The 21449-nt window shown below is 35.7% G+C and overlaps 7 protein-coding genes and 1 non-coding gene across 14 annotated transcripts; 2 read left to right on the top strand and 6 right to left on the bottom strand.

Moving 5' to 3' along the window:
• Positions 1-734: 734 nt before the first annotated feature.
• LOC106375476 lies at positions 735-5056 on the top strand. Of its 5 annotated transcripts, none has more exons than XR_007328160.1 (9): positions 735-936; positions 1030-1229; positions 1549-1929; positions 1994-2461; positions 2526-2687; positions 2786-2885; positions 2959-3092; positions 3172-3271; positions 4558-5056. XR_007328160.1 is itself a non-coding variant. In XM_013815394.3 (8 exons), exons 3-8 carry the CDS (start codon positions 1558-1560, stop codon positions 3196-3198), a joined length of 1263 nt encoding a protein of 420 aa, XP_013670848.2. In that variant the 5' UTR covers positions 735-936; positions 1030-1229; positions 1549-1557; the 3' UTR covers positions 3199-3424. The 5 variants fall into 5 exon arrangements, 2 of the variants coding, with proteins under 2 accessions (XP_013670848.2, XP_013670849.2); XR_001275270.3 differs by having other exon boundaries at positions 3751-5056; XR_001275271.3 differs by lacking the exon at positions 4558-5056 and adding an exon at positions 3379-3424.
• A 917-nt stretch (positions 5057-5973) lies between these two features.
• LOC125592786 (polygalacturonase inhibitor 1-like) lies at positions 5974-7252 on the bottom strand. The gene is made up of 3 exons (XM_048768198.1): positions 7191-7252; positions 6446-6616; positions 5974-6223 (listed from the first exon to the last, which is right to left on the bottom strand). The coding sequence occupies exons 1-3, from the start codon at positions 7250-7252 to the stop codon at positions 5974-5976; spliced, it is 483 nt and encodes a 160-aa protein (XP_048624155.1).
• LOC106375477 (nucleolin 2) lies at positions 7076-8773 on the bottom strand. 2 transcript variants are annotated; one of them, XM_013815396.3, is made up of 7 exons: positions 8615-8773; positions 8471-8535; positions 8231-8374; positions 8031-8156; positions 7587-7706; positions 7345-7509; positions 7076-7266 (listed from the first exon to the last, which is right to left on the bottom strand). In XM_013815396.3, the coding sequence occupies exons 1-7, from the start codon at positions 8642-8644 to the stop codon at positions 7263-7265; spliced, it is 654 nt and encodes a 217-aa protein (XP_013670850.1). In that variant the 5' UTR covers positions 8645-8773; the 3' UTR covers positions 7076-7262. The 2 variants fall into 2 exon arrangements, with proteins under 2 accessions (XP_013670850.1, XP_013670851.1); XM_013815397.3 differs by having other exon boundaries at positions 7345-7506.
• Positions 8774-13330: 4557 nt separating this feature from the next.
• On the bottom strand, positions 13331-14558 carry LOC106372864 (nucleolin 2-like). Its single transcript, XM_013813130.3, has 6 exons — positions 14523-14558; positions 14381-14439; positions 14142-14282; positions 13937-14059; positions 13726-13848; positions 13331-13652 (listed from the first exon to the last, which is right to left on the bottom strand). Exons 1-6 carry the CDS (start codon positions 14541-14543, stop codon positions 13463-13465), a joined length of 657 nt encoding a protein of 218 aa, XP_013668584.1. The 5' UTR covers positions 14544-14558; the 3' UTR covers positions 13331-13462.
• Positions 14559-15011: 453 nt separating this feature from the next.
• Positions 15012-17438, bottom strand: LOC106372865 (nucleolin 1-like). The gene is made up of 5 exons (XM_048767221.1): positions 17354-17438; positions 17191-17249; positions 16970-17113; positions 15466-16895; positions 15012-15392 (listed from the first exon to the last, which is right to left on the bottom strand). Exons 1-4 carry the CDS (start codon positions 17372-17374, stop codon positions 16766-16768), a joined length of 354 nt encoding a protein of 117 aa, XP_048623178.1. The 5' UTR covers positions 17375-17438; the 3' UTR covers positions 15012-15392; positions 15466-16765.
• Positions 17439-17450: 12 nt separating this feature from the next.
• LOC106374259 (gamma-tubulin complex component 3-like) lies at positions 17451-19071 on the top strand. The gene is made up of 2 exons (XM_013814335.3): positions 17451-18216; positions 18286-19071. Exons 1-2 carry the CDS (start codon positions 18023-18025, stop codon positions 18398-18400), a joined length of 309 nt encoding a protein of 102 aa, XP_013669789.2. The 5' UTR covers positions 17451-18022; the 3' UTR covers positions 18401-19071.
• A 3-nt stretch (positions 19072-19074) lies between these two features.
• TRNAS-GCU lies at positions 19075-19156 on the bottom strand. Its single transcript has one exon. It is a non-coding gene; the product is annotated as a tRNA-Ser (tRNA).
• A 108-nt stretch (positions 19157-19264) lies between these two features.
• Positions 19265-20626, bottom strand: LOC106375478 (thioredoxin-like 3-1, chloroplastic). 2 transcript variants are annotated; one of them, XM_048767220.1, is made up of 5 exons: positions 20179-20626; positions 19882-19956; positions 19722-19788; positions 19566-19634; positions 19265-19499 (listed from the first exon to the last, which is right to left on the bottom strand). In XM_048767220.1, the coding sequence occupies exons 1-4, from the start codon at positions 20481-20483 to the stop codon at positions 19587-19589; spliced, it is 495 nt and encodes a 164-aa protein (XP_048623177.1). In that variant the 5' UTR covers positions 20484-20626; the 3' UTR covers positions 19265-19499; positions 19566-19586. The 2 variants fall into 2 exon arrangements, with proteins under 2 accessions (XP_048623177.1, XP_048623176.1); XM_048767219.1 differs by having other exon boundaries at positions 19617-19634.
• Between the last annotated feature and the right edge of the window lie 823 nt (positions 20627-21449).

Raw genomic sequence — 21449 nt, 5'->3', positions numbered from 1 at the left:
CAATTTTACTCCATTTTGGAAGAAAAAATGGTGTTTTACATTAGAGATGCTCTTAATTCCCGTGCGTTAAGTTTACCCCCTGTTCTAAAAATCGGCCGCCTAGGCGCTACGTGTCACTTTTCCGCCCCGATTTATGCCAAATCGGTTTAAAAAATCGGATATCCGATTTTTTCCGCCTAGGCGGCCGCCTAATCTATTTTTTTATTTTTTTTTTAATTTATTTTTTTTTTAGTTTTAGTAATATTTTTATTTGTTTATTTGATCTAAAATTTTATAAATATCATTTATATTCATAATTTTGATGAAAATTACACTATATTAAGTTTATATATTCTATTTGTGTGTTTTATACAATCTTAAACATGAAAATGTATTAATGTTATACACAATTAAAGATTAACATGTTTTATAACATAGTAAACCATCTAAAAATTCCGCCCGGCATAATTTCCGATTAATCCCCGATTTTCTCTTTAGGTGGTAGGTCCAATCCGACCGCCGGACTAGCGCCTACCGCGTTCCGGAACAGGGAGTTTACCATATATCTCTTGTTTTGTTTTGTTAGGAAAGTTATTGCTGACCTAATCTTTAGTAATTAATATTAAATATATAATATTAAAAGTAAGACTATTTCTTGGAAAGAGGCGCGTGAAACTCGGGAAACGTATAACGCACCACTTTATTATTTCTTATTTCTTATTTTTTATTTTTTATTTCTTGGCCTATATATACCCATCTTCTTAAAGGAAAAGTCTACCATATTCTATTTTTCTCTTAAAAACTTTTTCCCCTTCATCAGTTTATAACATTCCTTTTAGTTTGAGTTTCAGATCTTTCAATGGATTGCTTCTGTACTTTGAAATACTGCGTCCAAAATCCACTGGTGGTGACCAATACTAACAATCCCCGCCCTCACCATCCATCTCATGTAATATGGTAAAACAACAATTTAAATATGTAATTGTTTTACACACTGATAAAATTTGAGACTTCTCCGATTTGTTGTTAATATCTTTTAAACATCCGCAGGGATTTCATTTGCAGTTCGCAGATGGGCTTGAAAAGATCAAGAACGAAAAAAAGAAAAGCCCATATCAAAACGCGGAGGATTGTTCATACAAATTCTTTACGTCTAAAAGAAGCCACTCGTTCTTCCTCACTGGAGCGACGATCCGGAGATTTCTCGAAGATCCGTTCTCTTGATCATCCTCTCTCTCAGATCCATCAAGGTATTCTCATCTTTAAAACTTCCTGATATCTTCGATCTGTTATCCTGGCTAGATTTTGTTGAATCTATTGCTCCATAATCGAATCGAGACTTGAAAACCCTAGATCTCTGTTACTCGATCTCTAGAATTCCTATTTCGAACTCGACGTTTGTGTTTCTCTTTTTCCTCAATAGATCGATTCTGCTGTATCTATTTGATCGTTTAGCTCTCTGCGATCTTATATAATTTGAATGTCAAGGATTCCTTCAGCTTTCGCGACGTTTTGCTTATCTCTTATTCCATTATTGATTTGTTTCTTGTATACTGTTGTGTCTTTCAGCTGATAACAATGTCCGATGAAGAAACGAAACCTTTTCTGAAGAGCAGGATGTATGAGTCGAGGTATCCTTCGAGAGGTGATATTGTAATGGGCAAAGTCAAGAAAATTGAAGGGCGAGAAGCTGTAGTGTGGCTTGTTGAGTACAAGAAGAGTTGCAAGGTCGTTTTGTCTGCAACAGTACCTCCAGTTCGAGTACTTGCAGAGAAGAGGATGGAGGCATTTCGAGTTGCTGATGTGAGTGTTGAAGAGAGGCAAATCATCCTTGATGAAACACCGCTGTCGAAGGCTGAGATGTGGGCGTTTGAGAAGCGATTCAACGAGGCAAAGTTCGTCCATTCCGTCCTCTTTAGTGTTGCTGATGATCTGCATATGAATTTGAAGGTAACTCAGTAGGTTATAATCTGATTTTTGAAATTGGTTACTAAGAGAAATGATTTTATTGTAGGATGCTTATAAACTTTGTGACTGGCCTTCCTATGAAGAGCTGAAGACATTGCACAGAGATGAGAACTTCCTTGCTTGCAAGAATGTCTCCTTCAGAAAGCTGCTTCTTGACAGGATTGGTCTTATGAAGTACAATTCATGGAGAGTGAACGATCCAAGTCGGCTTCAAACATCTTCACTCAAGCAAATCCGTGACATCTGCTATGCAATAGCTTTGGCACGTCAAGCAGAAGCATTCTTTAAGAAGAGAGGAGATTTGGGGAAGGAGGAACATCTCTCAATTCAACATATACTCAACAAAGGGGTTGACTATGGGTTGGTCAGTAGAGATTACACCCTCCTTGAGCTTGGAACATTGGTGAAGATATTGCAACGAGATGGTTTCATTCTTGACACTGATTGTCCCCTTACTTACTCTCTTGCTGGAACTCCCTCTGCGTCCGATAACTCTTGTTCAACTAAAGATCCTGTAAGTTTAAATATACATCTTATATTGTTCTGCTTTCTTTTACTGATGGCATCTTTTATTTTAGATTCGTGTTTTCGAAGCTCCTCAAATAAAAGTTATGACTGCTGGAGAAGAGGTCCCAGAAGAATGGATGGTTGAGGAGATGTTGGCTGAATTAGATGGAGGACCGCTCACGTTCTCTTTGCCTATGTTCCCATCCTACAAAACCAAATCCAAGAAACTAGATGTAAGTAACTCTTACCTGTTTTGTTCACCTCGTCTTATATCCCTTCTGTTATTTACATATTCCTACTTCTGATGCTGTTGTTAATTTTCATATTATAGGACATATACAAGCCTACAGAAGATGAGTTTGCAGCCTACAAGTTGGCTAAGGATAAGGGCAAACCTTGCAAGCTAGATTTTCATACCATGCTGCTTACAGGTTCAGACTGATTATATTTTTCGTTTATGTTTTTATTTTCATTTTAAAAAGTATTTAATGTCTTCTTTTGTAGGTGACGGTATAGACAGGTATGGGGATCAGTATCTTGAATGTCAAGACTGTCTTGGTGATATAGATATTGGGGATCGGGGTTACGTACGTTTTGCGGTCAAACCTAACACGGTAACAGAGTTCGTCTCTTTCAAGGTATTATTAGTATAAGATTTACTTTATATTGTACCTTTTACTTGTTAAAATAACTAACTGAATCTATTATTCTTTGTAGAATGTTTGCAATCATGATGATGACTAAGTATGAGAGAATTCTAGCATGCCTCGAGACCCTCAGTTAGAAAGAGATCTGTTTCCTCATGCATTGTGTTGTGGTACTTTTCTGGTCACGAAGATGGTTTACTATGCAAAAATAACTCTTTTATTTACTGTTTTGTGTTGTCTTCCCACTATAACGGTAGTGTTTGTGGTTAAATTTTAGTGGTACCTGAATCATATTAACGTAATCAATGGAACTTGCTGGATTATTACGTTTTCAACAAGATCCTGTCCGGATTCAAGAATGTTTCTCTTTCAAAAATTTTACAAAAGTTTTATGTATTTACCGTAAATTAACAGCCCAAAGCTAGTGTTTTAAGAAGGTAATTAATTGGGCCTCTTGAAGTGAAGCTCATAGCAAAAATTATTTATGTGTCTGCAAAATGTAAACATGGTTCGAAATATTATCTTAGTTTTTAGTTATTTCAGACTTTTATTACAAATAGGTGGAAACATAGGATAATTCTTTGTGGAAACCTCTACCTTTTGCGATGCGAGCTGATCACTTCGAGCTAGTAATACATATTTTTTATAGGTTTAAACTGATACTTCTCGGAAACTTAGTGCTACATTATGGAACTTTGAAATGTACAGATAGGCCTGGGCATAAAATCCGGAACCCGAAATCCGAACCGAACCCGAACCGAAAACCCCGACCCGTTATCCGACCCGAAACGTAAAAATACCCGAACGGGTTTTGTAGGGTGGTACAAAAAATATCCGAACCCGAAGTGTTATTAACCGAACCCGAACGGGTAACCCGAAAAATCCGAAATTAATAGTCAATATAAATATTTTGAAATATATATAAGTATTCCAATTATTAAATTCAATATTTGTGGTAATATTATATATAATAATAAATATTAAAATTCTAATAAATTCTTTAAGTACACAATTAGTTATAAATAAGTATTTTATAATTTGCTCATTGAAATAAAAAGTCTACTCTCTATACGGCAATACATATTGTTTACAAATGATGTTTGTTTTCATGCTTGATTTAACATTTTATTGTTATTTTATCAATTTTATATGTGATAGATTAATTTTTATTTAATTTAGATGTTTTTCTTTATGTTTTACTTCAAAAATTTTGTTTTTTACTTTGGTTATATCTGAACCGAACCGATATAACCCGAATCCGTACGATATATGATTACTTTATGGGTTTTATGATGCAATACAATTTTGAACCGAACCCGAAGTGTTATTATCCGAACCCGACCCGTACTAATAAAATTTTAGTATGGGACCTAGAAGCGTAAACCCGAAAATCCAAAAATCCGAAAAACCCGATCCGAATGCCCACGGGTACCCGAACGCCCAGGCCTATGTACAGAGAAGGACATTTACCTAGAACCATCTACCTGGATGTCCTTCTAGGCAGATGGTTCTGCATGATAAAGTTGAAATTGAAGGATTTCTCGATCTTGAGGAGGGTGTTAAGGTCGTTTGGGTTACATAGATCTTTGGATGATGCGGTGATGAGGTACCTGATGAAAAACAAGAAAGAAAAAAGCAGTGCGTGTTTCTCTTATGATCCATGTTGTATGGTGTTTTGTTTTGAATATTTTTGTTGAAAGTGTGACGTTGATATATACACTATAGAAATTAGATATTTGATTTGATAGAAACCTTAATAGTCAGTCAATACGTGTGATTAAGATGTCCGTGTTGATGATTAAGATGTCCGTGTTGAATATGGTTGGCTGGTAACATGCTGGCATTCAACATGTGCCACTTGAGTACTACAACTCTCTCAACCATGGCTTCTATTTTTGATTATTTTATCTAAAAAATTATTCATATGTATGGAAATGTTTGGGTTTATAATCTTACACGAAGCGCCTTTAAAATTATACAATTTTAAAACAGTATCGACCAATAGTTGGATTTGCGAAATGAGAATTTATATAATGTAAAACTAGATTTCAAATAGGAGATGCACCAAAAAGAAAATAACTTCTAAAACGTATTTCAATAGACTAAAAGATAGAGACTGCTGTCTTTTTTCGTAAGTCTATAAAAATGACTAACGTATATAGTATTCAATCGAGTCATGCATCTCAATAACTTTCTGACTTGATTTGATCGAGTCTGTAACTATTCAAATATATGGTGTCGGTGTATCCAGTAAAATGCATATTTTATCGGATAGAGTTAAATTTAAAATCAAAAATCAAAAGATCAAATATATATAAAATAATAATATTATATTACAAAAATAAAAATTTACTTATGTTAAAACATTTTAGTAATTACATAATTAGTTTAGTGAATAAAATATTATAAATATATGTAAAATAATATTTATTTTGCCTCATCAATTACAAATAACAGAATTTTTTGAATCAAATTGAAACGGGTAACAAACCGGATCAAATTTTACTTCCAGGCTTAGGCTAGCGGTTTATAGTAATATATAATATTATTGACATGTGAATGTGATCATACATATTACATGGTTATGATTTGATGTGGAAACGGAAGATCAACAATTTTGGCCGTAAAGTGGATAATGGATATTTACAATAACCTATAGATATAACAAGAACCTTTGCGATTGATTTTCATTTAAATGAGTCTAACATGACTGTTTGTGATTCAAACTGAATTGTATTACAAATATATCATATATGAAAGCAAAGTTTGGCTGTTTTTTTAATATTCAATCCACATAAAACATACAATTGTCATAGACTTATTGGATTATTTGGTAAAGTAGAATAGTAATAAGCTTGGCTGCTTGAATCTTTCACTTGCATCTATCAAGAGGTGCACCACATAGACACTTATTATGAAAATAGGAATAAGAATCAAATTCCTGAAGTTTCCCTCCAGTGGGGATGCATCCACACAGTCTGTTGTAGCTAACATTGAAGATTTGGAGAGGAGTTCCAGTCCACTGAACCGGGATACTCCCTATGATCCCATTGTGGTTCAAGTCCAAGATACCAAGTGTCTTAGGTATCTCAACTCTAGAGAGATCGAACTGGAACATGTTCCTGGACAAATCAATGGAAAATGTTGTTTTTATTGGCTTCAAACAACATCGAAGCATCGCCTATGAACTTGTTTCGTGAGAAAGAGGTCCGAAATATTACCTTATAGTTTGGTTATTTCAGACTTTTAGTACAAATAAGTGCAAACAGAGGATAAATCTTTGTGGAAACCTCTAGCTTTTGCGATGCTAGCTGATCACTTCGAGCAATTAATACAATATTAACCGGACCTCGTAGTCTGGTGGTAAAGGAACCTCGACTGAGTTGCCCGCCATCACGAGTTCGAGCTTTGGCCACAGCGGATTTAACATGGTTTCCGTTTGGCCTCTAGAACCTTCTTCGCCAGTTCCGGTTGGACGCGGTGGGATAGTCGGACTAAGTGAAAAGTCCGGATACCTGGATTATCAAAAAAAAATTAATACAATATTTTTGTATAGGTTTAAACTGATATTTCTCGGAAACTTAGTGCTACATTCTGGAACTATTGAATGTTTGTGTAGATGGTTTACTTGTCCTTAGCTCTGTGAAGGTGGTTGTTTCTTTTAACTTTATTATGTAGTTATGTTTTTAAGCTCCTAGGAATGTTTGGCTTCTGAATGCAATGTCTGTCTGGTTTATGTTTTTAAAGGCTTTTGGTTAGTTTTAGTTTGGAAATCAATCCAAAAATATTGGATGATTGTGTGTAATGAACTCTTGTGCATGTGTACGTGTTTATGCACAAGAATTTCAAAATGTAGGGTAACGATGCTTTCAATCAAATAGTAAACACTCTTGAGCCTGCACTTTTTCCATTTTACTAGAAGTTTTCAAGTTCTAAAATCGACTTTTGGATGCTTAAACTGAACAGAGATAATATTATCACACCGAAGATAATATAAATACTGAGCTTTTAGTTTAAAATCCAGAAGAGAGAAAATAGCATAGAAAGTACTAGAGTAGATCGTTGCATTAATTCACAAATACTAATAACATAGAGCTTGACTTTATTGTCTCTTCTCCCAGTAGATCCGAGAGCTTTTCTTCCAAAGTCATCCTAGCCTTGTTACCTAAAATAAACAAGGTAGGTTTTACTTTGTTAGTTACCATTTACCAATAAAGAGGAAACATGAATCAAAATTACGTACCTGGGCCAGCCAAGATGACGACTACGAGGGTGAACAGTGTATATTCCACTCGAGGGAATAAGCTTAACAAGTATTTTGCATCCTCCCATGTAGGACCCATCAAGATCAAGCACCTTGTCTTCTGCACCTTCTCCATAAAGATACACAGAAGCTAAACCAATGCTGCTGTAAACACTCAAAACAAAGACACGTTAGGTAGGCATTTGCTTCAATAAAAGGGATGAAGCAAGCAATGCACAAACCTCCTCTGAAACTTGATATCCTTGATCTGTCCACATGAAGAGAAGTGATCAAACAACATTCTCTTGATATCAGTTTTCCCAAGACAAGTGTCATATCCTTGAACAATGGCAACAGGGTCCCTGCAATAATATGGATAAATATATGATCAAACACATCTTGAAAGCTACGTTTTATATTAAGATGCATTCAAACGTGGGTTAGTACTACAGAGCTATAGAGTAACTTAGAAATGAATTGACTAGTATAATCAGCTGTCCCAAATAGTCTTATACACACTAATATAATCAGCTGTACCAAATAGTTTTATACACACTAATATAGTTAGCTATATACACATTGATAAAATCCAAAACACCAATTCAAAGAACTTGAAAAACTAAATCCAATTACTCAAATCCAACAACAACTAAAACTCTAAAGATCAAAGTCGTCAATGTATTTACCAGTCTGCATCTTCCAGGAAAGGATAAGGCTTAACAGTGACATTCCATCCTCCAACGTCAGTTCCACTAAGTTGCATCGCCCTGTCAACTGTGCCTTGTCCTCCCAGAAAATAAATAAAACCAAAACTGTGAAACAAAAGAAAACCAATGTTAGCATATATAAAACTTGAGTTGAGTTACTGGAGGAAGTAGTCACAAACCTGTCGAGAAGATTATCCGTGAGTACGTGGACACAAACATCCGTGATCTCTCCGCATGAAGAGAAATGTTTTCTCAACGCGTTTACCACGTCATCATGAGGAAGGTCAATGCTATATCCCATTACACGAATTCTCCCAATGTCGCTGCAATAATAAGATTTGCACGACAAATTATAACTAAAGTGATAAAAGAATTAACAAAACAAACCTTACAGACACAACAAACCAATGAACTCTTACCGTTTTCTTGGTCTGGTGGTTCTCTTAGTAGTGTCCCTTTCGTTCAAAGTCAGCAGACTCATCTCCTATCATACAAGAAGATCTAAATCAGAAACCATCTAGATCAGCTAAGAAGAAAGCTAAAAAGGATAGGCAGAAGCTTACTTTTGTCGCGGATCCCTCTGTTGGAGACATGTTGAGAAGATCGGTTTAGTTTTAGGTTTTCGAGAGGCGGCGCTCTTTCACAGGTTTTTTGGGATCTAGGATCCGGTCCCGTAGAAAAGGTATTTATAACTGATTTTTTTTCTATTTTACATTTTTTTTATAGGATTTTGATATTATCCAACCTTTTATATATTTCTGGGCATCAAATTTATTCCGGGCCTAGACTAATCCAGCCCATATAAGGTTAGTCTTAGACTAAGATGACCATTTTTTTTTTTTTTTGATTGATGATGATTTGAGAAATTGGATAAATACTAAATTGTTTTTAAAAATAATAAATACTAAGGGTTTATCTGGTGACCAAAACCTAGTGCTACATTCTCTGGAACTTTGGAATGTTTTGTGTAGATGGTTTAATAGTTTACTAAGGGTCTATCGTTAACTAACTTTATACTCTTGGGGCTTAGTATATTTTCTGAACAAACGCTTGGACCTTGAATTTCTATCGGGCCTGGACTAAGCCCACGTTGTCCTAAATCGTACCACTCTAATTAAGGAATAGACTTGATTTTGACACCACGTTTTATTGCATTTGATTAGAGATTTTTGAACCAAAGAAAAATGTCGCGGGACTTCTAATTTTTGTTTTTTTCTTTGTATTTTATTGTTGGTAAAGGTTGATTTGTATCTGGGCCTATTGAGCCTCTTCTTTGTAAATTTCTTGCATCCTTGACTTTATTAATGCTTTAATAAAGATGACAAAGAGGTTGATTTTTGGATATTTTTAACAGATTTTTGGATATTTTGTGTAATCTTTCTATATTATTCTATTTTTTTTTGTCATAACCTAGTTTACCTGAATAAACTAATTAGGAAAAGAGACTTATGAAATAATAAAGCATAAGTATATTTAATTTTTAACTAAAGTAAAAAAATAAACCAATTGATTGAAAATAATATCAGAATTAGTAAAGTTTGTGATTTTTTTCAGCATTAGTAAAGTTTATGAAATAATAAAGCATAAGTATATTTGGTGTTAAATTGATTATTGAGCTTTTAGTTTAAAGCGCTCGAAGCATAAAATCTATTTATACTATACTAAAAGTTGCATATCCTGAGTCCTAGAGCTATCCACGTATGATTAAAAAATTAACCTATCATAAAGCTCCAATTCACCATGTCATTGCTTCTTTTGTCGAAATGAAAAACATTACGTGATAGGCTTGATTGTTTGGCATGGGATTGGGCTTTAGACTTGGTATGTTCGAGAGAAACGAAGAAGGTCGTCTCTTTTTTTTTTAACAACTAAGAAGGTCGTCTCTCTTCTACCTGCGACGGCGCCTGATGCTGTTTGGGATTCTTTTCACCGTCTGAAACGATCTGCGTAAAGGTTTCGTAATTATTGATTCGCTCTCGCTCCCCTCCCACTACGTGTCTTCAATGCTTTGTTTTGACATACTAAACGGTGATTCGCTCTCGCTCCCCCCACTACGTGTCTTCGTCCTCTCCTTGATCTATCTTATCTTCATAACACTTATATCTCATACTGATTAGTTCCAAAATATCTTATGGCTTCAGATGACATGATTAGCTGAAGATGTTTTTGAATTGTGTGCAGTGTTCTTCACGGGGTGGTAAAACAGAGCAACAGATGGAGGAATAAAACCTCTTCATGTGGCGGCTCTAAAGCGACACATAGAAAGGATGCAGTTACTCTTGGATTTGGGAGCTTTTGTTGCTCATATCACTAGAAGATGGAACCCCAATAGATCTTATAGGTTATTCTTCTAAAGGAGATCTATAAATGTATATATATTTATATTTGTGAGATTTATAACTCTAAATTAAGTCTGTAGGTTTATCTGCATACTGTAGAGATTCTGAGAAGTACATAATAAAACTATCACAGGTTCGCCTTAATATTGTTGTTTTATATCCTGTTAGTTGAGCAAGTAATGTTGTTATGTATTCTCACGATCTATTGCCAATATTTTCACTTGCTTAAAGGTTGCTGAAAATATATATATATTCCTACTTTCACATCTGGAAAGCATGAAGTTCTCAATTTTTGAAGTTGTATTTCCCCATCTGAAGTTAGTTTCTTCTTCCATAATAATGAAAGATTCTTCTATAAAATCAACATCAGCCAATGGTGTTTTAGAAAAAAAGTGTATGAAGGTGTAACAACATCGTAGAAGTTTGTTGGAGGGATTTACAAAGACTCAGGTGAGTACACTTGCAGTGAGAGATAAATTCAAATTCATGTCATACATTTTGAATTATGACTAGAGAGGAGTAATAGCATTCTATGTTGCAAATTTTGTGGTGTCTATCGCAGACCCGTTCCTTGGATTAGTAGTTGCATGCATTTGTGTTGACTGTTATATCATGGTTAACCACTGACATATTTCTTAGATTCTTCATTTGTTAATGAAATACATTTGTTCTCCTATGACAGATGGGAAGTTTTGAGGTCACAAAAGGAGAGATAACTCCAGCTGGAACAACAAGGGAGTAAAAACAAAGGTGATCAAAGTTTGGGTGAATATAGAAGAAAGAAAATACTCAGACGTTTTAAATATGTTGATGCATAGTAATGCTTTTTGTTCTGTCAACTTGCATAGTAATTGAGTAGGAGAGAATGGAAAGCTTTCAAATACACAGATTTTCTTCTGATGATTCAGAAGAGAAATGTAGACGACGCTTGCTACCTCGGCGATCCAACGGTCCGTGAGTTCCAAGAAGCTTGCTCTGAGCACCACCTCCTGAAAGGCCAAGGCGTTGGAGGACAAGCCTTCTTGACCAACGGTCCTTGCTTCTCACCTGATGTCTCTAACTACAAGAAGTCAGAGTACCCTCACTCTCACCACGCTAATATGTTCGGTCTGCACGGCGCCGTTGCGATACGCCTGAGATGCATCCACACTGGGGATGCTGATTTCGTCTTGGAGTTTTTTTTTGCCTAAGGACTGTGATAATATGGAGGAGCAGAGGAAAATGTTGAACGCTCTTTCGACCATTATGGCTCATGTGCCTAGGAGCTTGAGGACTGTTACGGATAAAGAGCTGGAAGAAGAGAGTGAAGTGGTGGAAAGGGAGGAGGTAGTGACGCCTAAGATAGAGAACACATCGGAGCTACATCATAGTAATCCTCAGAATCTTGGATTTGTGTTTGATGGAGGAGACAAGCTGCCAACTGATGGTTTTGGTTTGAAAAGAGGTTATGACTACACTAAAGATTCTAATATCAATGAAAGCAACACTTTCACCAGTGGTGGTTTTAATAGTATGGCTGAGAAGAAGCGTACAAAGGCAGATAAAACCATCACTTTGGATGTTCTTAGACAGTACTTCGGTGGGAGTCTTAAAGATGCAGCCAAGAGTATTGGTGGTAAGCAGCATTTGATTTAGTTTTGTCTGAATGTCCTAAAAATGTTTTCATATAAAACCATGACATTTTCATATAAAAATGTTTTTTTTTCTTTAAGAAAATCTATGTGTAGTTAACACAAACCATTATTCCCATGTTTGTTTCGCAGTGGTATTGTTGTGTCGATGGTGATGCAATATGCAGAGAATATTGTAAAGGTAAGAAACTGGCAAATGCATATTCAGTTCGCGAGCAGATTCCCTTAAGTAGTAGTCACTTTTGTATATAGGGTTTAACCTTTATCAATATGTACGTAGGTTTATTCAACATCAGTGCCACTGCTTCTCACTGCAGTTGTCTTTGTATACTTATTCAGTTTTCATGTTTCATTAACCTTCTTCCTGGGCTCAAGTAAGTTAACTGCATTTGCCTCTGTCAATAAAATCCATCTAACCATTTCACATAAAGTAGCCTAACATACGAGCTGATCTTTACTGTGTTCGCACTTTGCAGGAGATGTGAAATGGTCAACTGAAATCTTTTAGGATGAATGTATATATTGTTATTGTAATTTTTTTGTCCTATTGATATGTAAAGCAAAACAAAGGAGTTTGCGTATGAGAGAGAGAGAGAATCACTACTTTTCTTCAGTTTACGGCTAGGGTTTCATCATATTCATTACGTTTAGAATCTCTACTTACTGCCTAATTGGCCATAACATATTCTATAGACTATCATCAAAGGTCCGCACAAGCTACGACCAGTCAATTTTGATGGTTGAGGTCAGTTCCATATATCTATATTATTATTTTCTAAAATAATAAAAGAAAATAAAGTAAGAAGAATTTTAAATAAATTTTATCAATTCAGTGTAACAAAAACCAATTTCAGTTACTTAAATAACTAATTCAACTAATACACTTCAAAAATTAAACATTATTCATATTAGTTTATTAGTGAACTAAACGATTTCTAAGTTATAAAACTAAGACATTTTTGGAAAAGAAAATGAGACAGAGGAAATAAAACCGCCTTCCTTTCCCAACAGTGCATTTCATGTTTTGTAGCCTTCAACAGCTCCCATCAAAATTAGATAAGTGGTTCAATTTCGTAAAATACTCAGTCTGGAATTTTGGGCAAATGCAAATAAAAATTTATTATATTATATTTAAATACTCAAACAAAAAAGTATATCAAAATTTATTTAATATAGACGAAAAACCCGGGCCGAAAAACCCGAGCGTAGTCCGGGAAAATTCTCTAGTACATTACTTAAAAAAGTTACAAATGAAAGCAGATGATGATCATAGTTTATTTTAAAATCCAGAAAAAAACATATAAAAGAATAGAGTAAAAGGTTGCATTTATTTCAGAAAGATACAAACAACATGGAGCTTGTCTTTGCCTTCTCACAGTAGATCAGAGAGCTTTTCTACTCTTGAGAAGTCATCCTAGGCTTGGCTAAGAGGAAGCAGGAATCAAGAATCAAAACACAATGCAACTGGATAATAATTACGGTTACGTCGACGACGAGGGTGGACACTGTAAACAGTCGGCGCAGTATAAAGCGTAACACTTATTTTGCAGCCTACCATGATGCTCCCATCAAGATCCATCACCTTTTGTTCAGCATCTTCTCCATAAAGCTCTACAACAGCTGCACCAATGCTGTAAAAAGAAAAAAATCAAAACAAAGACAAAGTCCTCCTAAAAGGGAGTAAGAATTAAGCCATGCACAAACCTCCTCTTGTGAACACGAATCTCAGTAACCTCTGCACACGAAGAGAAATGTTCAAACAACATTTTCTCGATATCAGCGTTATCAAGAAGAGTGTCGTATCCTTGAACAACTACAGCAGGGTAGCTGCAATAATATGGATAAATATATTTGTCAACACATCTTGAAAGAAAGTGAATTACCAAAGATAAAATATTTATTTTATCTGTGTTACCAGCCTGCATGTTCCGTAAACGGATAAGGCTCAGCAATAACGGTCCATCCTCCCACGTCAATTCCACTAAGTTGCAAGGCCTTGTCCACTGCGCCCTCTCCCAGAAAATAAATAAAACCAAAACTGTGAAACAATAAAAAAACAAAAGTTTAACAATATATAAACTGGAGTTGAGGTGGGAATACTAGAGGAAAGAGCCGCAAACCTGTGTAGACCATCAGTCTTTTCGAAGATATAAACATCTGTGATCTCTCCACACGAAGAGAAATGTTTCCTCAACGCGCTTACTACATCATCATGGGGAAGGTCAGTGTTATATCCTCTCACGCGAATCCTCCCTATGTCGCTGAAATAATTTGATTGCACACGAGGACAAGACAATTATTACAAACGTGACAAGAACCAGCACAATTTTACAGACACAAAGCGATCAATTTTTTTTACCGTTTTCTTGGTCTGGTTTTCTTGGTCTCACTTTCGTTCAATGTCAGCTGACTCATCCCCTATGGTACAAAAAAAAACTAATCAGAAACCATCCCTCTAAACAAACAAAGGTTAAAAAAGATAAGAGTAAGAAGAAGATTACTTTGATCGCGGATCTCTCCATTGTAGACAAGTTAAGAAGATACGCTTAGCCAGGTTTTCGAGAGGCGGCGATAGTTTTACACTTCTAGGTGTCTTGGTTTCCAAGAAAGGTGTTTATAATTGTTTTTTTTTTGTCAACTTGCTTTTATTAAAAGCCCATAAGTTAATTTTACAAATGGAATCAGATTTAAGACATTTTTGGAAAAGAAAATGAGATAGACGAAATAAAACCGCCTTCCTTTCCCAACAGTGCATTTCATGTTTTGTAGCCTTCAACGGCTCCCATCAAAATTAGATAAGTGGTTCAATTTCGTAAAATACTCATTCTGGAATTTTGGGCAAATGCAAATAAAAATTTATTATATTATATTTAAATACTCAACAAAAAAGTATATCAAAATTTATTTAATATAGACGAAAAAACCCGGGCCGAAAAACCCGGGCGTAGCCCGGGAAAATTCTCTAGTACATTACTTAAAAAAGTTACAAATGAAAGCAGATGATGATCATAGTTTATTTTAAAATCCAGAAAAAAACATATAAAAGTAATAGAGTAAAAGGTTGCATTTATTTCAGAAAGATACAAACAACATGGAGCTTGTCTTTGCCTTCTCACAGTAGATCAGAGAGCTTTTCTACTCTTGAGAAGTCATCCTAGGCTTGGTTAAGAGGAAGCAGGAATCAAGAATCAAAACACAATGTAACTGGATAATAATTACGGTTACGTCGACGACGAGGGTGGACACTGTAAACAGTCGGCGCAGTATAAAGCTTAACACTTATTTTGCGGCCTACCATGATGCTCCCATCAAGATCCATCACCTTTTGTTCAGCATCTTCTCCATAAAGCTCTACAACAGCTGCACCAATGCTGTAAAAAGAAAAAAATCAAAACAAAGACAAAGTCCTCCTAAAAGGGAGTAAGAATTAAGCCATGCACTAACCTCCTCTTGTGAACACGAATCTCAGTAACCTCTGCACACGAATTAAAGACCAACTGTCTCTTTATTAAGAATCACTTAAACAGTCTTTTACGAAGACTTGTCTAATCCGAATTACACAACGCCACACGCGGCTTGTCACGGACCAATTCTTAATCTACCCTTTGCTTGAACCAACCCCTGTTGATCACGTTTACAAATCACTCACTTCCCGAAACCCCAAAACTCTTGTTTGTGTTTCTGTGAGAATATAACGTTGAAAGCTTGACTTAATCCTAAGTCTAAGCTTTCCTATATATTGCTACCAATTCTTTTCAATTGTGCAATATCTCTTTTCCTAAAAATCAGCATCACCAAGTCTTCCAATTTGTGATCTGAAGATCTTCTAGTTGTAAATCACGTCCAAACAAGATCAGCCAATGGGAACTCTCCACGTCATCACGTCTTAGTTTCTTCTGTCCACGTCGATGTGTTACGCATTATCGTCCATGTGTAACACAACAGCAACACGCCAAACTTCAACAATCTTTGAATATGTCCAAGCCATACTCCAAAGAACCATGTCAATCAACACTCTCTCTGTGTCAATGCACCAGCATGTCAAGCTCCAGATCTCTGAGCTTACACCTTGTCTTCTGCACCTTCTCCATAAAGAGACACAGAAGCTACACCAATGCTGCTGTAAACAATCAAAACAAAGACAAGTTAGGCATTTGCTTCAATAAAAGGGATGAAGCAAGCAATGCACAAACCTCTTGTGAAACTTGATATCCTTGATCTGTCCACATGAAGAGAAGTGATCAAACAACATTCTCTTGATATCAGTTTTCCCAAGACAAGTGTCATATCCTTGAACAATGGCAATAGGGTCCCTGCAATAATATGGATAAATATATAATCAAACACATCTTGAAAGTTACGTTTTATATTAAGATGCATCAAACGTGGGTTAGTAATACAGAGCTGTAACTTAGAAATGCATGACTAGTCTTATACACACTAGTATATATAGTTAGCTATATATACATTGATAAAATCCAAAACACCAATACAAAGAACTTGAAAAACTAAATCCAATTGTTCAAATCCAACAACAACTAAAGCTTTAAGGATCAAAGTCGTAAATGTTTTAAAAGATATTTAAATGGTAGTCAAAGTAGGTGATAGGGTTCAAAGACGTTTGAAGGGTTCGGTCAAAGTAGTGTTTTTAACCAGAAAAAAACAAGGCGCCTTTCAAGCCAATGGCTCACCATGGCTCTCAGCTATTGAAAGAAAAAAAATACCAAAAATAAAACTATATGTGTTACCAGTCAGCATCTTCCCCAAAAGGATAAGGCTCAACAATCACATTCCATCCTCCAACGTCAGTTCCACTAAGTTGCATCGCCTTGTCAACTGTGCCTTGTCCTCCCAGAAAATAAATAAATCCAAAACTGTGAAACAAAAGAAAACCAATGTTAGGATATATAAAACTTGAGTTGAGTTACTGGAGGAAGTAGTCACAAACCTGTTGAGAATATTATTATCGAGTACGAGCACACAAACATCTGTGATCTCTCCACATGAAGAGAAATGTTTTCTCAACGAGCTTTCCACATCATCACCGGGAAGCTCAGTGCTATATCCCATTACGCGAATCCTCCCAATGTCGCTGCACGAGACAAGATTATTACCAACGTGACAAGAACCTACACAATCTAACAGACATAAGGCAATCAATTATTTTACCGTTTTCTTGGTCTGGTTTTCTTAGAATCACTTTCGTTCAATGTCAGCAGACTCACCCCCTATGGTACAAAAGATCTAATTAATCAGAAACCATCCTTAGAGAAACAAACAGAGGTTAAAAGATAGAGTAATAAGAAAGCTATAAGAGTAAGAAGGATATTACTTTGATCGTGGATCCCTCCATTGGAGACAAGTTGAGAAGATAGCTTAGTTAGGTTTTCGAGAGGCGGCGATATCTTAGAGCTTTTTCTTGGTTTCCAAGAAAGTAATTATAATTGTTTTTTTTTTTACTTTTGTGTTTGTCGTTAACTACTTTATACTCCTTGGGCTTAGTATATTTTCCGAACAAACCCTTGAGCCTAAAATTTATATCGGGCCTGGACTAAGCCCACGTTGCTCTAAATCGTACCACTCTATTTAAGGATACGACTTGATTTTGATACCACGTTTTATTGCATTGGTGATTAGAGATTTTTGAACCCAAAAAAAAACGTCGTGGGACTTCTAATTTTTGGTCTTTCTTTGTATTTTATTGTCGATAAAGGTTGATTTGTATCTGGGCCTATTGAGCCTCTTTGTAATTTTTTTGCATCATGGGCTTTATTAATGCTTTAATAAAGATGACAAAAAGGTTGATTTTTGGATATTTTAACAGATTTTCTCATTATGTGTAACCTCTCTATATCAATGTATTACTCTATTTTTGCCATAACCTAGTTTACCTAAATAAACTAATTAGGAGAAGAGACTTATGAAAAATAAAGCATAAGTATATTTAGTTTTTATTAATTTTGAGGTGTTGGAGGTGTCGTGGTGTAACTTCTCAAAAGAGATGGAGGCTGCTAAAGACTTGGATGATCTTTTGCCAGCACATGAGAAGTACCTCAGCTCCATCGTTGGGAAGTCTCTTCTGGGAGAACAGTCGCAGACCATCCGCAAATCACTCTTTGTTCTCTTTGAGCTTATATTACGGTTCAGGAGTCATGCAGATCGTTTGTATGAAGGAATCTACGAGATGCAAATAAGGTAGACTTGAACATATTTACCTATATTAAGGGTCATAATCTGATCTGTGATATCAATGATTGCCTGCAGAACTAAAGAGTCAGGACGAGGAAGAAACAAAACGCAGGAGTCAAGTTCATGGATCAGTGAAGGTAGGAAGGCTATAACACAGCGTGCTGGAGAATTTCTTCAAAGCATGAGTTAAGATATGGACAGTATTGCAAAGGAATCCACAACCTCATTAGATTCGTTCCTGTCTTTACTGCCGCTCCAACAAACTGTAGATCTCAAGTTCCTCTTCTTCCGGCTTGTCTTCACTGAGTTCTACAGCCGGTTGCATGCGAAAGGAAAAGAAAGTTGAAAGAGTATCGAGTTTAGTTGAAAAGCATATTCCACAATAGCAAGGGAAGAAGACATGCTCTACTTTGACTAATCGCTGACTGCAGCATGGGCTTGCAGAGGATCTTTTCTTGAATTTAGGTGCATAGAAAAATCTGTTTCTTATTTATGAGACAGTCTCATAGATCTTCTGTGTTTTGAATGGCTTGTTTCATTGTTTGTGATTCGGAAACAGATTCTTTGTTGGTAAAATGGGGAAGGTTTGTGTATGAATGTGTGCCATCAGTCTGATAATCTGCAGCTTTAGTTTATTTTTTGTGGTTTCTCCATGTAGTTTCTGTAAGCTCTATTTGAGCTTTCGCTGATTTGAATTTGTGATTTATTTGATGAAAAGAAATCACACATACGGCATGAACTTAAGTACTACTGATCTCTGTTAGAAAAGCATCAGCGTTCATTTGGCAAGTCAGAGACAATCAGACAGCAACAGGTTGGAGGCGTGGCTTACCACACAAAAAAAAAAATACAAAAGAGAAAATACGTCGCCTGAGAGATTCGAACTCTCGCGGGGAAACCCCATGTACTTAGCAGGCACACGCCTTAACCACTCGGCCAAAGCGACAGTTATGTTAAAAGCAACAGATCACACTTAATTTTATGAGTTTCTTATTTACTTTTGTACTTCACCTAGGTATACTTTCATGTATGTCATCTATTTGTCAACAAATTGTTTGAAAAGTAAAAACAAAGCTTATCAATTTTACTTTTCTGTCTCCCCATTCTCTATGTCTCAGATATCAAAAAGGCAAAATTTAAAAGTTACTGTACAAATTAACAGAAAAGATGAGGAAGAGAAAAAAAGAGAATCAAACATATTTGTTGATCAGTTCTCTGACTTCTTCAATAACAAGCCATCCTTTGTGACCTCCTATCACTTCCTCTTGCATCTCCCCTTCCTTCCACAACTGCATATAACCCCCACTCAATTCTCTCTTAGTTACATAAATATTATCATTAATACTTTCATTTACCATTCATAACGTTTCTTGCTGTTAAAACAATTTGTTATCAAGAAAACATACCTGAATGGTGGGCATTTTCTGCATTATACATGAATATGGAAAAATGATTTAGATTTCACAAAAAGAATGATTAATCATGTTTGATTGTTTTAAGAATTTTCTTACAGAAATGTTGCCACGCTTGACCAAGGTTTGAGGCACCTTGTTCACATCCACGTAGTAAAACTTTGTTCTGTTTTTTTGTTGTTGTTGTAATATTCATTTCAGTTCAACATAAGATTCAGACTGTTGCAGTAACATTATTGTAAATTTGTTATTAGCTTACCGGTTATTATATTCCGCTGCTAATTTCTCCAACTTAGGCTTCAAGTAAATACATTTCCTACACCAAGAAGCCATCCTGTTCACATATATAGAGGCTTTGACTGGTTAGTGACTGAGTTGTGAAAATTGATAAGTTAAAAAAAAAACAGTGAAATGAAGGTGGAAAATGATCTAGCGAGCAAAAATGTAATCTAACAAGTAACAAGAAAATAACCTATTGTTCCAATTTTTTTACTATATAATGGATTCCATCTCTAACCAAGATTATAGAGAGATATATTTTTGGTGTGTTGTTTACCATTCGATGATGATAGGCTGAGAGAGGTTGCGTGCCTCAGAGAGAACAGCTTCAAGCTCATCAACATCGTTAATGGGTACCATCTCCACAGTCTCAGGCTGTGATACGTTTGACCAAAAGGCTTCTAACCTCCACTCTTTCTCTACTTGTGACCTCCCAAGCTTTTCATAATTGTAAACCTTCACACAACAAAACCCACACTTCTTCTCCAAACTCAAACTCTCTTTCTTCCAGAATTGTTCCTTCTTGTAACTACTGTGACCTTGTCTCGTTAACATCTGAGGGTTTGATGCTAGCGCTGCCATTCTTTTGTGTGTTCTTTTAATCTTTTCGAAGGAAGAGATATCTGATGAAATATTCTAAACTTTTCAAATGACATAATTTTAAGATATTTTTTTTTTGTTTTGAGAAGAGATGTGAGGAGATGGAGAGAGGCTTATCCAGAAGCTGGATGAGTTGGAAAAGTGTCACCGATGAGCAAGTAGCCGGTGGGGGCCCCCTCTCTTCAATAATTAAAAAAAACTAGAGAAATCACATGTAAGTTTAGCTTTATAAAACAAATTTAATTGCCTCGTTTTAAAAAGGATTAGAACCATGTTAATATGTGAATGACATGCACATATTATACCCCAAAAAAATAAAATTTTATTCGAATAAAAAAAATGATGTATTATGAAGTGTAAAAGGTGAGAAAAGAAATACATTCTCAGGGTTTAGTCAGGGGGGCGGCTTTCCGTATGGCCGTATCCATTAATGGAATCCAAAACACAGATAACTCTATCTAGTACTTTCTGAGGGTAGATAAGTACAATATTAAAAGATGTCATTGCTAAAAGATTCTCCAATAGCTGGTAAAATGCGTTTTGAAGAAAAATTGCAGAAGGTCAGTTGAGACTCGATACAGTAGATGGAGGAAACGGTCCCACGCGCTAAAGACTTTTATAGACGCAACGCAAGGGTACCACCATCCCTCCGAGCACTTTCCTCTTGATTTACTAAACACATCATCTTAATTAACTACGAAATCATGATTCAATAATAAGACTCAAGTCACAGACTCTCATGCAAAAAAAAAAAAAAAAAAAAAGTCACGGACTACTTTCATTTGGGGTTCTGCCAATATCTGACATTCAACTCGACCATTTCAACACTGTAAAGATAAACATGGGTCACAATATATATCTCCATCGAAAAAGTTCAATACCTACTAATAGCTTAATACACATCCTCTTCCCCTGGATATGTTGGGGACTTTGGATCAACAGAAACCT

This window comes from Brassica napus, chromosome C9, assembly GCF_020379485.1.
Source record: "Brassica napus cultivar Da-Ae chromosome C9, Da-Ae, whole genome shotgun sequence".
NCBI lineage: Eukaryota > Viridiplantae > Streptophyta > Magnoliopsida > Brassicales > Brassicaceae > Brassica > Brassica napus.
The sequence above is the reverse complement of the archived record's forward strand: the minus strand, read 5'-3'. Positions and strand labels throughout refer to the sequence as shown.

Bases quoted from the DNA above. Each gene is read 5' to 3' on its own strand.
- LOC106375478 (XM_048767219.1), bottom strand. From the start codon at position 20,483: ATGGCAGCGCTAGCATCAAACCCTCAGATGTTAACGAGACAAGGTCAC. The intron at 19,957-20,178 runs GTAAACAACACA...ATATGTGAACAG, and splicing joins CAGCCTATCATCATCGAATG to GATGGCTTCTTGGTGTAGGA. The intron at 19,789-19,881 runs GTAAGCTAATAA...ACAAAAAAACAG, and splicing joins GCAGCGGAATATAATAACCG to AACAAAGTTTTACTACGTGG.
- LOC106374259 (XM_013814335.3), top strand. From the start codon at position 18,023: ATGGAGGCTGCTAAAGACTTGGATGATCTTTTGCCAGCACATGAGAAG. The intron at 18,217-18,285 runs GTAGACTTGAAC...GATTGCCTGCAG, and splicing joins ATCTACGAGATGCAAATAAG to AACTAAAGAGTCAGGACGAG.
- LOC125592786 (XM_048768198.1), bottom strand. From the start codon at position 7,252: ATGACTTTGGAAGAAAAGCTCTCGGATCTACTGGGAGAAGAGACAATA. The intron at 6,617-7,190 runs GTTATTAGTATT...TTGATAATCCAG, and splicing joins ACAATAAAGTCAAGCTCTAT to GTATCCGGACTTTTCACTTA. The intron at 6,224-6,445 runs GTTAATATTGTA...TGATTTGTCCAG, and splicing joins CCACCAGACTACGAGGTCCG to GAACATGTTCCAGTTCGATC.
- LOC106375476 (XM_013815394.3), top strand. From the start codon at position 1,558: ATGTCCGATGAAGAAACGAAACCTTTTCTGAAGAGCAGGATGTATGAG. The intron at 2,886-2,958 runs GTTCAGACTGAT...CTTCTTTTGTAG, and splicing joins TCATACCATGCTGCTTACAG to GTGACGGTATAGACAGGTAT. The intron at 3,093-3,171 runs GTATTATTAGTA...TATTCTTTGTAG, and splicing joins CAGAGTTCGTCTCTTTCAAG to AATGTTTGCAATCATGATGA.
- LOC106372865 (XM_048767221.1), bottom strand. From the start codon at position 17,374: ATGGAGGGATCCACGATCAAA. The intron at 17,250-17,353 runs GTAATATCCTTC...TTTGTACCATAG, and splicing joins TGGAGGGATCCACGATCAAA to GGGGTGAGTCTGCTGACATT. The intron at 17,114-17,190 runs GTAAAATAATTG...TGTCTCGTGCAG, and splicing joins AAAACCAGACCAAGAAAACG to CGACATTGGGAGGATTCGCG.
- LOC106372864 (XM_013813130.3), bottom strand. From the start codon at position 14,543: ATGGAGAGATCCGCGATCAAA. The intron at 14,060-14,141 runs GTTTGCGGCTCT...ATTGTTTCACAG, and splicing joins AAGACTGATGGTCTACACAG to TTTTGGTTTTATTTATTTTC. The intron at 13,849-13,936 runs GTAACACAGATA...ATATTATTGCAG, and splicing joins TTTACGGAACATGCAGGCTG to CTACCCTGCTGTAGTTGTTC.
- LOC106375477 (XM_013815396.3), bottom strand. From the start codon at position 8,644: ATGTCTCCAACAGAGGGATCCGCGACAAAA. The intron at 8,536-8,614 runs GTAAGCTTCTGC...CTTGTATGATAG, and splicing joins CAGAGGGATCCGCGACAAAA to GAGATGAGTCTGCTGACTTT. The intron at 8,157-8,230 runs GTTTGTGACTAC...TTTGTTTCACAG, and splicing joins ACGGATAATCTTCTCGACAG to TTTTGGTTTTATTTATTTTC.